Source organism: Merops nubicus, unplaced genomic scaffold (assembly GCF_000691845.1).
Source record: "Merops nubicus isolate BGI_N331 unplaced genomic scaffold, ASM69184v1 scaffold19578, whole genome shotgun sequence".
In the NCBI taxonomy this organism is placed as follows: domain Eukaryota; kingdom Metazoa; phylum Chordata; class Aves; order Coraciiformes; family Meropidae; genus Merops; species Merops nubicus.
In genome coordinates, this window is record NW_008627958.1 from 8461 (window position 1) to 25244 (window position 16784).

The window sequence follows — 16784 nt, forward strand, 5'->3', positions numbered from 1 at the left end:
TTTCAGGAATGAAGGCATCTCCTTGCCTGTGCAGAGCCAGCCAGGCTGTGGCCATCACTGCTTCAGGCTCCCCAGGACATCAGTGTCACCCACCCACACAAACCTTTTGCAGAGCATTTAACAGCAGGAACCCCGAGGGTGTGAGTGGAAGCCGGGCTGGGAGGAGCTGGGGCGAGGAGAAAGCAACTGGAGCTCTGTGCATGTGTACGTCCCTCAAGCATGCTGGATTTTCTCCCTTCTAAAAGCCTTATGGAAGCAGGAACAAACACATTTGTAGGGGTTACAAGTAAATCTCCTAAACCAAACAGCAAACCACCCACTGTTCAGCCACACGACCGGTGGGCCCCCACAGGCTCAGCAATTCTGCTAAAAATACAACGCAGTCATCTGCAGCAGGAAGCACCTGACATCCCCTTCTCCTGCTCCAGGGCTCACTCACCCTCAGCTCCACCTTTCTGCCCACTCTCACCCGTCCTGGAGACGTGAGGGTGGGCTGGGTCCCTTCCTGAAGCAGAGTTCTCTGTACCCATTTTAAGGAAGAGGGCTTGAAGGAGGTACACTTCCTCCCCACCAGATCCCACATGCCACCCTGCACCATCTCACGTGCTCCCACCTCCCTCTGCCTCACCCAGCCACGCAGACAACGTCTGGATCATACCAAGCCATAACAAACCACCACAGCTTCTCTGGCTGCTTTCCAATTTTAATAAATAAGTGGTAGGACGGTGCCAAATCTGTGCATCAGGGCTCAAGAGACAAGGGCAACGTTGCAGGGCTGAAATACAGGAAGAGTGGTGGGGCTTCTGAGGCTGGCAGCTCTGCTTTGGACCTTCTCAGGTGCTGCAGGCTCCTCGTGTCGTTACAGAAGGGCCACAGAAACCCAAGGAGGATGGTTGTAGCCAGATGCTGTGAATTGCAAGCCATGGATCAAGTGGGGATTTAATCCTCTTTCGTGAACAGGTTGGTATCTCCTCTAGTTCCAGAGAACCACTGGTGTTGTGAAAGCAACCTCTGCCTTGCCAGTTCCTCTTAGAGGAAACCACTTCTGTGGGAGAGCACAGGACCAAAACCAGAACCCAATCCCCACGTCTTCATAGCATCACACGTGAGTCACGCTGGCAGATGAAGCAGCTGGCTGCATTGCTGCTCAGCAGTTTAAGGATTAGTTTTGTGCTTGACAGGAGAACACACTGCAGAGCCTGGCCAGCCTCCCTCGAGGAGACGTGTGGGGAAGGGAGATGGGATAACGAGCTCTTGGCTCGCCCGTGGCCACTGCTGGCCAGAGTGCTTTCTCCAGGGGCAGGTTTGCAGTCGGGCTTCTGGGGGACTTCAAGGAGAGCATTTCTTCCTCCCAGCAGCACCCCTTCTGCGTGATTGTGGGCACAGTTTGGAGAAGTGATTCCACTGAGGGACTGAAGTCTCCCTTCTCCCTCTGCTCGTGCTTGCTGGGTGTGCTCCTGCAGCTCAGCAAAGGATTTCTGCAGACTTTAGGTAGTATGCTTGAAAGAAGAGAGGGAAAGATAGTGAGTCTGCTGACTTGTAATCCCTGCTTTCAACTTCCTAACTCTGCTGCCTGCTACATTTTCTCTCTGGGGACCAGTAGTGAGGCACACTCCAAGACATCTGCATCGAAGCAGAAGCCCCAGCAATGGTCCCAGACAGCGATCCCTGAGCAGAGCAGAGGGCACAGAGCTGCCAGGAGCCCACTTCTGAATTCACCTGCCCTTAGTGGAGAACTTCTGCTGGCATTTCCTGGCTGGACATGGAGATTTTATAGCATTACTCTGCTAGCAAAGGCTGTAATAGAGTCCTCATTAAAATGACAAAAAGTGCATTGGCAACTTTAATTTACTTACAAGCTGCCAGAATTTATTTACACATACAGCCACAAGAGCATTTTGCTGGGGCTTAAAACTGGAGATTTTCCCAGAAAATCTTTATCACCAGTGCCTTGCAGGCCAGCTATTCCTCCCTCTTCTATCTCCCCAGCACCAGCCATCACTTTGGGAAGTGGATTTATGGCAGCCCCAGTGCCACTTTGATTCTTTGCTTTCCACCAAACCACATGCAGTTGTTACATCAGCTTTGCTGAATGTTTTGGGCATCTGTCATCCCTGATTGTTCCTCTCTCAGCTTGGAAGGAGGTGGGCACCCTCCCTGCTACAGACAGCAAACTGTGAGCAGTCTGGTGTGCCCAGCAGAGCAAAAAGCCAGGCCATGCTGTCACTAGCACAGAACTGTCACCCCCTCCTCCTCCAGATTTCTCTTTGGAAGAGGAATAAACACAGAATTCCTTAAAGTTATCCTTAGAGCACTTTTCATGGATAATTCAGCTTCCTTCCTCCAGATGCTTAGCCAACACGATGCTTGGATATTCCATAAACACCTTCTGAAAAGAAGTTTCTTCTCAAAGCCACAAGTTTCTCTGCGACCCCATCTGAAATAGTCCATTTTGGTGATATTCTCTTGGTTTGCCATAGCTCGGTGCCTGGCAGTGAGGTACTGCTGCAGCAGGCCAAGGCTCCTGTGTCCAGGCTGGTTTTGGACCTTGGGGAGCAATAAGAGCTCGTGGGCAGGTGAAGAGACACCTGAGCTGTGTTGGCTCCCAGCCAGACCACTGCTGGGGAGTGATCTGTGTGCCACGGGTGACACACACAAAATCCCTGACCAAAAAGCACAACCTTTGGTGCAGCTTCCCCTCCAGCACAGCCTTTGTCAGAGCCAGTGCTGCTGGGGTGGGCTGCTGGAGCTCAAAGCAAATGCTGAAACATGGACAATAAGGGGACTGTGGTTTGCGTGGTGGGGACAAATCTTAAATACTTTGCAACAGCTTCAAAAAGATCCATTTTTGGGGGTCTGCTCGCTGCCGGTGCCCACAGTTCGGGGAATATAAACCCCTGTAACTAGAGCTGCCAACATGTGGCATAAGGATGATCCCAGCACGTCTCTACAGGTGCTCAGGGAGTAGAGCCCCAACAACGCCCACAGTTTGGGGAATATAAACCCCTGTAACTGGAGCTGCTGCATGTGGCATAAGGACTATCCCAGCACGTCTCTGGAGGTGCTCAGGGAGTAGAGCCCCAACAACGAGTGTGATACTGGTCCCAGTCCAGCTGGAGCTGGGTGCTCAGTTCTCCACGCTCCAACCAGCATGCAGAGACACCACAGACCTGTGCACTGGGCCCCTCTACCCACACACACTTGTCTGCTGAGAAGAAGCTCCACAAGGTCTCCAGGAGCCTGTCTGGAGCCACAACAGCCAACGTGGAACCCGTTGTTGTGTTCAGTGTGTCTGGGGCTGCTTTCCTGCCATGCAGCACTGTCGTGTCACCCGCTCACTGGGTGCCGTGCAATCTCCCTGCAGCTCTCCACAGAGGGGTTTTTTTTTTACTTCAAACTGCCTTGAGTAATTCTTTATCATCAGCATCATGTTTCTGCTGATAACAGGCCAGGCTGTGTGGTGGTGGCAGAGCAGGCAGGGCTCAGCAAAGCCCAGGGAATCTTTCATGCTGCTCAGTCTGGGAGCTGCCCAGCCCAGGGGGGGGGCTCTGGGGGTCCCATCTGCACCACGGAGCAGTTCTGAAGCGGTTTGAAGTCCCTGCTGGAAGAGGGCAGTGCTGGGACACGGCCTTGGATGGATTTGTCTCCATGGTCTGCACTAGCAGAGAGGTTGCACAGAAGGGACCAGGCTGCTCCTGCTCCCTGCACTGCTGGGCACTGCCCGCTCCTGCCAGCAAGGGGCAAAGCTCCAGCCGAGCTCTTTTGGGCACAAACCCAACCCTCCCACTCCTAAATAAACACATCGACCACGTGCTCTCTTTTACCTTTGCTTGGGCAGAGGGGCAGGGCCTTACACAGGGGCTGTGTTGACATAGTCTGGCTCATCATCCGGGCTCTCAGCCTGCAGAGCTGTGAGAGAGGATAGGAAGCACTGATCAGGGAAGGGGCTGACCTAAAAACCACGTACACACCACCAACACGCTGTGCCTCCTGCTAATATTTAGCCTTTGGGGCTGACAGTTTTTGTGCCTGGGCTAAGAAACCTCAGACCACAGTGTCAAGGTCTCCTTGAAGAGGCTTCATAAGGGTCACAGCAAAATTGCAAACTCCCTGCGAGTGGGGACAGCTTTAGAGAGGCAAAAGATGGGCTTGGAGTTCATCTAGAGAGAGCACAAACGGGCACAGGAATCAGTTTGCATCAGCAGCTCCCACACCAGAGAGAAAGCTCTAAAACACACGTGTACACTGGCCACTACCTCCCAGGCCAGACTGTGCTTCACAGGAAGCCACACGTGAAGCTGCTCTTTAAAGGCTAGCTTAAAAAATCTGGAAAATTTAAGACATTTTTTTCTTTAAAATTTTCATGAAGAAATGTTGACCCCCCCATTGCTGCAGGGGGGTTGGGCTGACCCCCTGGGCGGGTGTGCTGCACGGTGCTTGGTCAGAGGGGGTGACAAGGCTGAGCTTGCACCAGGGCAACCTCAAAACACAAGAGGACATAAGAGGTGAAGAGCAGCACCCTTCTGCAGCATCCCGTGGGCAGGGCTCAAGCACAGCCACCCACACTCCAAGGCCTTCTGAGTGCTCCAAACACCTCGTCCCACCAGGGCAGCACTGGATTACCAGCACGTGCAGCAATCTGCATGTTGCCTTAGGCAGTTATCAGAGATGATTGGGGGAGAAATAAGGCAGAGGTGATGGCTGCACTGGCCTAAGCATGGTCTAGACTGGCCGAGTGGGACGGGCACCCTGCCCACGAGCCCCATCTCTAGGTGGTAACCCACTGCTGAGCACGTACCTCCCGCACGCCGGGCTTTCCACCGGCACGTGTCCGCGCTGTTCTCGTAGTCTGCGGCGTCATCTGTCACTAGGAGTTTGGACAGGATGATGCTGAGCAGCCAGCGGACTGAAAAGGGCCCTTTGTGAAACCTCCCCCCTGCCCCCGCGCCCCGACACGCCCCCAGTTTCCAGCGGGGCAGCTGCTGTCCTGCTGCAGGTCTGATGGCCCCGCCCCACCGCCTGCCTGGGTCTCTGCGGGCAGGGATGGGCATCAGCACAGCCCCCACTGCCCCTGCCTCCTCCAGGCAGGAGCTCCAGCACTGCAGAAAGCACTGGGGGAATTCGCTGAAGGAAACCAACTTCACTTCCTATTTTGGTTGTGACATCCCAGAGTGAGGCTGGAAGCCCTTAAGCAGATGCTGTGATCCAACATCCTGCTCCAGCAGCTCACTGGCTGCAGCCTTCTTGGGCTGGATGTAGTGAGAAACCTGAGCTGGGGGCTAGAACCACCATCAGTCCTGGCTGGAACAGCACTGAAAGACCTAGAGAAGCAATGCAGACCCCAAAGCTCCTGAACTGCTGCAGACATCTCCTGTTCAAAGGGATCAGCTCAGAGGTGAGCTCTTGGCTGGAAAACTCTCCAGATCTGCTCTGTGCCTGCAGCAGCCCCTTCACCCCAGCTCCATAGGCCCAGAGGTGACAGGAGGAGCTGAGCCTGTGGACAGGGGTGTTTTCCCTGGGCTGAGCAAGTCACCATCCCTCTCTGTGCTTCCAGACACCTTTGGACAACACACATGAGCCATAACAGCAACACACGTACCCGGGGCAGAGCCATGAGACCCTCCAATGAAGACGTTTTGGTAGGAATGGGAATCCTCCTCTTTCTCTGGCAGAGAATCATAGAATCATTAAAGCTAGAAAAGACCTCCAAGATCATTAGGTCCAATCATCAACCCAACAGAAGAAGAAAGAGGGGGGGAAAAAAAGCATAAGTGTAGGTGACCCAGGGGGATGCTCAGCACCAGCAGGAGAGGGCTGTTTCCCCCAGCAAAACATACCTGAGATAAAAAATGCTTGGTCTTGGTGACAGCCTGGGGGCTGGCCCCGGGAAGGGGCATCCCCAGCACAGTCCAACCCTCTGATGGCTGCCCATGGGAGCACCATCACATTAAGTTTGTGATTGTGGTGCCTTCTGGGGCTCATTCCCAGTTTCTGGGAAGGAACTGAGCCCCAGTCCAAGCACAACATCTGTCTGAGCCCAGTAGGCAAATCTATCAGCACCTAGAACCAAAGTCTGCTTAGAAGAATTAAAAACCCAGCCCATGAAGGTTTTTGTTGTATTGCTGGTGATCTCAGCTCTGGATGAGCCCATGAGCAGCTGAACCACGTGAAGCCCTATATTGCTAACCTCAAAACCTAACTCACTGCTGCCCAGGGGTGAAATGGAGTGAGCACAAAGTGTTTTGTACAAAAATCAGGGCCACGGATGCATTTGGGGCGTCCAGCCAACGGATGGACTGGTTTGGGTTTGGAAACCCCTCAAGCCCCACAGCTCTGCTTGCACCCCTTTCCCAACGTGTCTCTAGGACCCATGTTTGCTTCAGGCTGTGCAGCAATAACACACAGAGCCAAACAAGAAACATCCTGTGGGCTCCCTGGGGCCGTGGGGCAGCCAGGCTGGGGGCTGGAGAGGATACTCGTCATGCTCACATGGAGACCTTACCGTTGGGTGGGGAGAAGAACCTGGCACAGTTGTAGTAATCCAGAGAGATGGGCTCCCTGTGGGAAGAGCAGGCACCCTGAGCTCCTCCTGCCCGAGGCAGCCCACGGGCTTCCCAGCCCCAGCTCCAGGAGAGCCAGGACCTCACTGGGACCAGTATGGTTCCACTCCACTGCCCCAGTGGGCAGCAACCAGCTACTCACACGTAGGCAGCGTCCCCTTGCAGGCTGTCCTCTGCAAGCACAAAGGGGCTGGTGTCAGATTTTGTGGGGTGGGCTGTGCCAAATTCCCACCTCTAGCAGGTGTCCCCCCCAGCACAGCTCCAAAGCCCACCCACGAGCAGAGCTGGGAGGCAGCTCTGGAGGAAACCAGGGCTCACCACCTCCCACAGACAGATCCTGCCAGCTGGCAGGGAGGTTGGGAATATTCCCCTGGTTTGGGAAAGGAGAGCACAGCCCCACACACTGGGAACCCTCTTAGGGTGAGCTCCAGCTCAGGCTGCCCAGGAGGGAGTGGGGGGCTCAGGAGCATCCTGGCCCCTCTGCTCATCAGATGAGTGTGTCGTGGCCCATCTCCTAATGAACCCAGGCAGAGCTCCCTGCCAGCTCTCCTCACCCCAGGCCCCTGGGTGTGCAGCTGCAGCATTTACCTGTCAGGAAGTTCTGGTACCTGGTCTCCATCCTGCTCCCTGGGGAAAAGCAGAGGGACACGTCACGCTGGGGCTGAGCAGCAGGAGCTGAACTTCATCATAGTCACAGAATGCCAGGTTGGAAAGGACCTCAAAGAGCATCTGGTCCAACCTTCCTTGACAAAAGCCTGGTCTGGACAAGGTGACCAGGCTAAAACTTCAAAGTATCTAATGTTGAGGGCTCCACCACTTCCCTGTGGAGATGATTCTGACGGCTCATTGTCCTTGTGAAAAATTTTCCTCTTGTGTCTAATGGAATCTCCCCAGGAGTAACTCATACCCATTGCCCAGTTTTTTCCAAGATAAGTCCCTCGTGCCCTGCCCAAGGTCTGGCAGTGAGTAACCAGCCTCTCAGAGGCTCCATCTCCCCAAGACTGGTGGGAGGTCCCAGCCAGCACCTACACAAACAAGCTGAGATTTGCAACATCCCCATTTTATGAATTTTGTGGTAGGAGCTTTCCCCATGACTGCGTGGATGGGGAGAACATTGAACAGTGCCTGTGCTGGGGAGATACTCACCATACCCAGCATGGCAGGAGGCACCAAACTCCTCAGTGGTTTTCCTGAAAGAGAGGAAAGGGAGCTAAAATCCCAGCTCTGAGCAAACCCTGCCAGGGGTTACAAAGCACAGCAAAGACTAAGCCAGAAGGACCATCTGTGAAACCTCCCTGAGGGGCTAGAGCAGGACACACACTGAGCAAGGGGAGAGGAAGAGTCTGGGGTACCAAACAATGGGAATAACTGTGTCTGAATCCTGCAGCAGGGTTGGTGCAGATGTGTAGTTCCTGGGGGTTTTGGTGGTGGGGGAGAAGGGAATTTCTCATGTCAAACTGGTTACAAGCAAAGAATGGCCATTTCTTTTGCATGAAGTACCCATCATGGACAGCTACAGCCCATCTCCTTGGGTTCAGTTCAAATGGTGGCCAGGCCAGTAGAATGCAGTCAGGCTGACTAAAATCTAGAATTCTAAACCCACTATTGACTATCAATGAATTAATCAACCTGCTCTAGCTGCAGATGTCCCTGCTCCCTGCAGAGGGGTTGGACTGGATGACCTTCAAAGATCCCTTCCAACCCAAACCATTCCAAGGTTCTAAGTGTTGCCCACGTCACATCTCTAGGGTCCAGAACCCAGCCCCAAATCCTGACCCTTCGGGTGTGTTGGGTGAACTCCATCCAAGCTTGGCTCTACAGCTAGATTCTGTTTGGATTTCTTTACCTACCTTGCTATGGAATAATTTTTAGGTTCCTTAAATTGTTCCAGCCTTCGTGTTGCAGCTAGCACCAAGAACAAAGTGACATGTTAATTATCATGGCAGCAGCAATTCCGATGAGCACAGAGAGGATTCCCCAGTACTGGCAAGGAATTTTCTAATGCATCCCAAAATAGCTTCCAAAGCATTCCTTGAAAGCTCATAAACGGCCAAAACAGGGAAAAAAATCAGAGGAAAAGCTGCTGTGCAGACTGCAGATAGGTCTGAAGGAGGCAACAACCCCAACTGCTGCCTTATTGCCTATTCTTTCCCAAACCTGCTCCATTTGGGGGGGGCCTTTCCCACGCCCAGCACCCCTCCCCTCCAGGCTGTGAGACATTGGTAGGTTGTGAGCTTAGGTCGGGCTGGGCTGAAGCAAAACCTCAGAGTGGGGTTGTGGGGCTCAGGCCCAGCGAGGTCCCAGGGAAAGGAGGTGTCCCACTGAGCCCATCTGCAGCTGGTGACATTTAATAGACCCTGTCAGCAGCTTCTTTCAGGGTAAAAAACCCAAAAGGTCAGCACCTCACCCAACCTGCCACAGGAAGCAGTTAGGGGTGATGGCAGATGAGTCACCCTGTCGATCTGGGCTCACCCACACTGCTGTGCTGGGGGCTGAGCAGAGTGCTGCAGTCCTCTGACATCACTGCAATGGTTTCCTTTCTTCAGTGCAAAGGGATCTTTCTTTCCTAGAGCTCAGGATTCGCATCCCTGGAAGCATCTAAGGTGGCTTCGACCACCTCAGACCTCGGCGCTTGGCTTCGAGGTGACCCTTTTATTGTCCCTTTCCCCCAGCACAGCCCCCCCCTGCCCTGCAGACCCCCCTGGGATCTTCAGACTCACTGGAGCAGGAGCGAATCACCTCGAATGTCTGCTGCCTTTCGAGCCTGGAGAAAAGAGAGGGGTGACCTCAGCTCAATTTTGGGGTCTACGGCAAGGAAAATAGAGGCAAGAGACCTCCTTGTCTAGGGAGTGGAGGGGAGAGAGCAGGTCCTGCACGCTGGGCTTGGGGACGTGCTGAGGTGCATCACTCAGCTCACCCTGCAGCACCCCTGTGAGCTGGGAGGAGTTTCCCAGGCCCCTCTTTGAAGTCAAGGGCTGCCTCTGGACCATCAGCAGAGCAGCCAACATCAGCTAAGGGAAGGACCCAGGGGTGAGGAAAACATCACTGAGGGTAATTCTGACACTGATATTCTGACACTTTATGAGCCAGATAAGGCCAGGAGAGCATTTTCACCCACAAAACCCTTGAATTGGCTTCAAACCCCACTGCTTGACCTCCAGTGCTGTCCCTGCCCCTCCCAACATCCCTCAACACCCACCTGAAAAAAAATAACATAAGTGATCATAAAACCAGCAAACGTGCCCAGTGACCTCTTTACTTTTTAATTAAGAGGAGAGTTGCTCTCCAGAGCACAACAGGTTTCAAGAGCCCTTCTGCTGTGGGTGCCCACAGACACTAACCCTGGGTTTAGGACCCTCAAAGTGTCCCTCCCCTCTCTCCTCCCCTTTCATTCAGGTCACCCCTCATCCCAAGCTGGTATTCACAGCACCAGGGTGGTGGGGACATGAGGAGTCAGGCAAAGGACCTCATGGCAAAGCTGCACATACACACAGCTCAACCACTTTGCTCACAAAAAGCCCAAACGAACCCAAAACGGGTCTCTAGAAAGAGGTCCCAACGAGCCTGAAGTCCAACCACCAAATTCCAAGGTATAAATTCCAAGATGAGGTGCTGTGGTACGAGCCTGAGGGGCTGGAACCTGCACTGGCTTTTCCACCAGTCTCTGATGGAGCACACCAAAACCTTTCTCCTGGTGCTGGGCACGTGGGGCAGAACCAACACCCCAGCCCCACAAAGACCTTCACAGAGCCCCTTTGCACCACGTTTTCTCCTGTATCAAAGGTTGCAAGCCAGCTGGGTTTTATACATATATATCATTTAGCTGTGGTTTGTCTGTTGCTGAAGGAAATAAGGGGGGGGTGCGTGTGTATAATCACATTTCCTTCACTGCTTCTGCTGCAGGTCGCTGCTTGCTCAGGAGCAGGGTCCCACCACCACCAGCCCAGGGCAGGGGCTTGGTTATGAAGTTACCAACTTCTCTCCCTCATCTCAGGACAGGATAAGGACTTGCCCTCCCAATCTCCCAGCCCTTTTTCCAACTGGTTAGTGACTCGCAGGCATCGCTGCCAGAGCTTGGGTTTGATTTTGGATTCTCCTTTGGGAAAGCATCACCCCGGGCTGGGGCACGCCGCCCTGCACGCTCCATTCTGGGGGGATTTTATTTTATAGAAATCCAGATTTCAGCTCTGAGGCTGAGTGGGTCTGGCCTGGCCAGGGTCTCACCCGGGTGAGCTGTTTTGGGAGAGAAACACAGTTGTGAAAAGCAACTTACTGGCTCCTCTGCTCGCTCGGCTGCTTCTCTCGCTTGGCAGCTGGAAGACAAGGAGGGGGGAAAAAATATTTGGGACTTAAAGTTCAGAAAGATCAATAAAACCCATTCACCAAACTCCCCTGGCCGGCAGCACGATAGGACAGTGGAGGGAGAAAGCAGCAGCTGGGATTGGGATTTAATTTCTTTCTTTCTAAGCCACATCTCAGTTGTGGCATTTGTCTCAGATGCTGCAGAGCCAGCCAGCCACTGCTGTCCCCAAAACCCCCAACTGCAGCCTCCCTACCCCTGGGAAACCCACCCAGAGCTCAGCCCGCCAGGGTAGGTCCTCACACCACTGTTGTAATTAATGTATATATGAATTTATCCCCCAGTCTCTATGCCCCACAGCCCCCCCCGAGGATTTGTGTGCTTGGATGGTGTGGGGTGCTCCAAAACCACCCACTGTGGTCCCCATGTGGGGTCTGCAGCCCACATGGTGGTGCCTCCACCCCAAGGAAGGGGTGCTGCAGGGTCAGGGGGTCCTTCCCCTCCCAGCTGCTCCCCAGCCCCCTACAGAAACCCTCCCCAGCTCAAGCTGCTGGGAGCAACCCCACAGGGGCAAAGCTCCTGGAGCTGGCACAGGGACGAGCAGAACCAAACCCACCCGGAGGGGACACCCCAAGAGGAAAGGGTCTGGCCAGCGTGACCCCCACCCCAACCCGGTCTGGGGCCAGGGGCAGGACCCCAAAGCTCGGGGGCAGGACCCCAAAGCTCGGGGGCAGGACCTTACCTTGCTGGCACCTGACGCAGAGGCTGACCGCAGCCCCGAGCAGCAGCAGCGCGGCCACCACCAGCAGCTCCAGCTGAGCCATGGCCCAGCCTCACCCAGCCTGGAACAGAGCAGCCAGGGCAGCCCCCTGAGCACGGGGGGCACTCAGAGAGCACCCTCAGAAAGCTGCTGCCCCCCGAGCCCCACGTGCTCTCAGCCTTGGCACCCCCAAAGAGCCGGGCAGGCTCGAGGGCTCTGGCACCGTGGGGTGGTGACACCCTTGGCAGCTGTCCATGTAGTTCCCACACCAGGAAGACCCAAGCCCAACCTCCAACAGGGAATCAGAGGAGATTCAGGGGGTTCCCTTTTGCCCATCAAACAGGACACTGGCAGAAAGAGGCCAGACCCTCTCGGATTCACTCATTCCCAGCCCCCTCACCATCACGTTGCCATCATCACCCCTCACCAGCAGATGCTATTTTCTAATATCTAGAAAAAGCAGGCAAAGGGGAGGCACTTGGAAGCACCCAAAGCTGCCAAGACTTCTGTATGAAGAGCTCCAGCTACTTCCCTGCAGCACAGAATTCCTTAAATGTTAAATTCCCTATCCTTTCTTTCAGCTCTGAGCTGGCTCAGGCCCCAGCTCTTCCCCCGACAGACTCTTCCACCAACAGCAGCAAACATTTAATAACCCTCAGTGTGATTTGGCTTCAGTTTCTTCCTTTAAAACACAAAGCATCCTATAAATATCCCAGAAAAGAGCCTGCTGGATCTGGGACAGATCCTTTAGCCCATTCCTGTTCCCAGGGGTCAGATTATCTTTACGTACAGATTATTTTTATTTATTTTTATTTTCAATAAACTTCTTCTTCTGCCCCGAGAGCTGGAGATGGAGATTCTGGCACTTGCCAAAGGCAAGTCCTTGCTCTGCTGGGCAGGAAGCTTTTCTACCACCTCATCTGAACCTCCCTTTCTGCAACTGAAGTATTGGTACAGCCACTGTGGACCAGGGGGAGAGGAGACAGAGATGTAGAGGGGGAAATCTAGATAAAAATTAAATCATAACAACAACAATAATAAATTACAAATAATTAAATGAATATTGATAACAGCTGATAGAAAACAGCAGCCCGTGTGACCAAGGATGCTGGGGGGAGGTTTGGGGTCCACTCCCAGAGTTTTGTGCTCCAGCCAGCCCCTCGAGCACGATGCTGCTGTGTCCCTGCCAGGAGGGAGCCAGCACCAAAGGGCTTTGCACTTTGCCATAGGATCAAAGAACCATTTTGGTTGGGGGAGACCTTCAAGTCCAACCATTGCCCCCGCACTGCCAGGTCCTCACTAAACCTCAGCACCACATCTCCACGGCTTGGAAACCCCTCCAGGGATGGGGACTCCACCACTGCCCTGGGCAGCCTGGGACAGGTCCTGACAACCCTTTCAGGGAAGAGATATTTTTCCTAATATCCAATTTTGAGGCCATTTCCTCCTGTCCTACCATCTGCTCCTTAGGAGAAGGGACCCCACCTGGCTCCAGGCTCCTGTCAGGAGCTGTGCAGAGCCAGAAGGTCTCCCCTGAGCCTCCTTTGCTCCAGACTCAGCACCCTCAGCTGCTCCTCACAAGACCTGTGCTCTAGACCCTTCCCTAGTTTTGTTGCCCTTCTCTGGCCATCCTCGAGCCCCTCAAGGTGCTTCTTGGAATGAGATCCCCAAAACTGACCCCAGGATTCAAGGTATGGCCTCCCCAGTGCCAAGCCCAGGGGGATGATCCCTGCCCTACTCCTGCTGGCAGGACCCCTTGGGTGCCTCTCCCTGTAAAATTTGTTGCAGTACTTTCAGAAGCAGCTGGAATGGGCAGCTTTGGGTTAACAACATGCCCAGATCCCCATGGACCCAAACCAGAGGTGCAGGAGCAGCACCCTGAGCTGTAGCCAGGACGTTGGAGATGGAGCCTGATCAAAACCATGTGGTTTCTCACATCATTTTTCCCTAGCTCAACATCCCCCATGGAAACGATGAGCTGTGGATCATCTCCAAAGCATCTGCAAGAGGCAACTAAGGGAAGTTGACCAAAATTCATCATACAAAGGGCTACAACACTGCTGGTTAGTTTGGGGTGACGGGATGGCTTGGTTTTGTTTTCCTTCAAATAAAGGCAAGGCAGAGCTGAAGGCACCAGACAACAGTGACCTAGTTTATGTTGTGGGACAGGCCACCCTGTCCCTTCTAGAGCCACTTTTATTTCTGCAGCAGCAAACTGGGGCTGCTCCCAAGCCCCCCACTCCTCATGAGCACCAAAGGGGGTTACTTGAGGGGCTGCTGAGCAGGACACCCACATCCCACCTCCACCACGCTGTCCTCCACAGAAAAAGCTCCCACAGGCACCAGCTCACAAGCACAACCCCAGCCCAGGGTCGTTGTGTTCAGCCCCCCAAGTGCCTGGCAATCCTGCCTTTTGGTACAAATCCTCCTCTCCCAAGGAGCCCACGAGCAGCTTGGTGCCAACAGAAGGCTGGAGGCACGAACTCACGGCTAGAGGGAGAGAAATAAAAGATTTGGAAGGCTGAACACTCCTTCCCTGCTCTCCACCTTGGGGAGATGGGAGAGGAGAACAAACAGACCCGAGCCACCAAGGGCTGTGCTTATCAGGACTCCCAGAGCTGAGGACCTGCTATCAGCCCTGCTTTCAAGCTGCTAAACTCAAACCCGGGGAGAAAACAGGTCCCCACCTAGCTTCAGGAGTGCAGTTCAGGCAGCAGTGTCTGTCTGATTCACACGCTTCTCTGGGCTTCTTTTGTACCTTTTTTTCCCCCCTTTTCATGCTGGCAGCAGCTTCTCCTTGCACAAGGAAGGCAGCGAGCCCTCCCCAAGCCCCACAGCCCTGCAAACCAGCCACTTGGGAGAAGCAATTCCAGGGAAAAGAACCTGCTGGGGGCTGGATAATAAAGTTGTTATCTCTGCAGCACAGCACCTCTGCTGTGAGGAGAAGCAGCCTTCCCAAACAGGCTGCTCCTCCACGGCCTCAGGTATATTTAGCAATCAAAGAGACACACTTTGGGGTTTTTTTTTTTGGATGGGAAGAATGAATAAGCTTGCAAAAGATCATACACTCTGTATGAGCTGGGTCTTGTCAGCCCAGCTGCTGGTGGGGAAGGTTTCTAGTCCTAAATTCAGGGTGAAACCCAGTAACAGGGCTTGCTCTAAAGAGCCAAGGGAAGGAGAGGTGGTTTTCTCAGGGAAGGCTGAAACATCTCTTGCTTTTAAGTCTCCTAAAGTGGAGAGTACATGGACATTTGCTGTCAGTCTGCCAGGGAGAAACACCAAGGCGTGAAAAGCTGCTGAAAATTAAATAAGACAACACTGGCTTATAAAACTGGTGGCTTAAAAAAAAAGTGGGTATAAGCTGCACACACACAGGCTAGAAATAAAATGCCTGATGGATGGAAAGCCTGGATGAAGTTTTCGACTGCAGCAGGAGCAGCAAAAAGCTCATTTGAAAACTCTTCCCCAGAGTACGTAAAACATACTTCAACTTTTTGTCCAAAAAGCAGGAGCACGAGGAGTCCCTTGACGTGGCACTGACACAACCAGCTGGGTTGGTTCTTTGGTTCTGGTGATGCCACTTGGGCCCTTTGCAGACACCCAGCCCAGCCCTCAAGTTCACATTGCAAGATAAAGACCAAAATTGCAGGTTTCTGTCACGTATTCAACTTAGTAAAACCAAAAAATTATGCCCAAAAGGCAAATATAAAACAGTCACCTTCCCTCCCCTCCGGAAAGTTCTGTGGTCTGCCCCAGTCTGCAATAAATTCAGATTAATTTGGATTGATTGGGTGACTCACCGGCGTGAAATAAAAAGCGGAGAATTCGGTTCAAGCCTCGCCGTATGAAATTTAGCACACAGACTTGTTGAGCAGATGCAACGTTCAGCCTGACTCGATGTCTCTACCATTTCTAAGAAAAGAAACACTACTTTCTGTTTGCCAGCATCACCCAGATTGCTGCTGAAAGTCCCATCAGTTTAGAAATTCAAGTCTCAGACCGTGCAAGCTCCTGTGGTTGGAGCCACTTCAACGACCAGCGTTGAGCCTCCAGAAAAGCTCCTCTCCAGAGGTCTGCACGTCCCATCTCCTACCAGATTTTATGCCAGTGTCAGTTTTCTTAGGAAAGCTGCTGCCATGCAGATAAAGTTGGGGTTTGGACAGTTATTCAAGCGGATCATGCTTTGTTTTATACCAGGGGAGCCGTAGATGCATTTGGGTAGAACACAGGACAAGAGGGAAAAACTGGAACTGATGAATCAACTTTCACATGGACCATCCCTTTGTAAAATGCTTTAAAAAACTTCAGGTGGAAAGTACAGCACAGAATCCTAATCACAACCAGCACAGGACCCCAGAATCCTTTCAGCTGGAAAAGACCTTTCAGATCATCGAGTCCAACCATTAACCCAGCACTGCCAGGTCACCACTAAACCATGTCCCTCAGCACCTCTTCTACACGTCTTTTAACTACCTCCAGGGACGATGCTTCAAGCATGGCAGCAGGAGGAGGAGGTAACTCACAGAAATATCTTGTGTTTGTCCTTAACTCCCCCCGTCAGGCAGCTTCAAAACCACGCAGCCGAGTCCGGGGGGACGCCACGTTAGCAACTGCAGATCCAGGCAACCCATGTGCCTGTAACTAAGCAATGAAAATGGACCAATATCACACAAAATTACCCCAAAATTATCCTGTTTTGCTGAAGTGTCTACCTCACGGCCCATGTTACACTGAAGATCAATCACAAGAGAAAACTGATGCGAAGACAAAGCGCTTTCCATCCCAGGGTCAGGGATTTCAAGCACTTGTATGAGGTAAAATAAATATATTTGTATCCGTGATGCCAGTCAGCCCTGAAATCAGTGGAAAACCTGGGAAGTGCAGCTCAAGTCAGACATTCCATAGGGCTGGGTGTTGGGGGGGGAACCAGCATGGGCTGCAATGCGCCCAGAAGCTCCAGGCAGGAGCCAGAAGCAGAACCGAACAGATTATTAAAATTCATTTGAAAAGTAATTAAAAAATAGCCACGCTGCCATCAGCAGATGGGGTGGGAGAGGTAAAGATGTAAAAATATAGTAAAAGGGGCAAGCCAGACTGTAGGGGACAGACTCATGCTGGGTCTGGAGGGTAAGTTTCATACCTTGGAGCCTGTCGGGCGGTGGCC

At 53.0% G+C, this 16784-nt stretch overlaps 1 protein-coding gene across 1 annotated transcript; it reads right to left on the reverse strand.

Moving 5' to 3' along the window:
* Positions 1-3850: 3850 nt before the first annotated feature.
* LAT2 (linker for activation of T cells family, member 2) lies at positions 3851-11684 on the reverse strand. The gene is made up of 9 exons (XM_008946528.1): positions 11603-11684; positions 10834-10873; positions 7707-7750; positions 7149-7187; positions 6703-6733; positions 6503-6558; positions 5600-5665; positions 4799-4867; positions 3851-3909 (listed from the first exon to the last, which is right to left on the reverse strand). Exons 1-9 carry the CDS (start codon positions 11682-11684, stop codon positions 3851-3853), a joined length of 486 nt encoding a protein of 161 aa, XP_008944776.1.
* Positions 11685-16784: the final 5100 nt, after the last annotated feature.

Excerpts from the sequence above, each read along its gene's own strand:
- LAT2 (XM_008946528.1), bottom strand. The coding sequence starts at position 11,684 with ATGGCTCAGCTGGAGCTGCTGGTGGTGGCCGCGCTGCTGCTGCTCGGG. Across the intron at positions 7,751-10,833 it reads CCGAGCGAGCAGAGGAGCCA|GAAAACCACTGAGGAGTTTG; the intron begins GTAAGTTGCTTT and ends CCTCTCTTTCAG. Across the intron at positions 7,188-7,706 it reads CTCCTGCCATGCTGGGTATG|GGAGCAGGATGGAGACCAGG; the intron begins GTGAGTATCTCC and ends GCTTTTCCCCAG.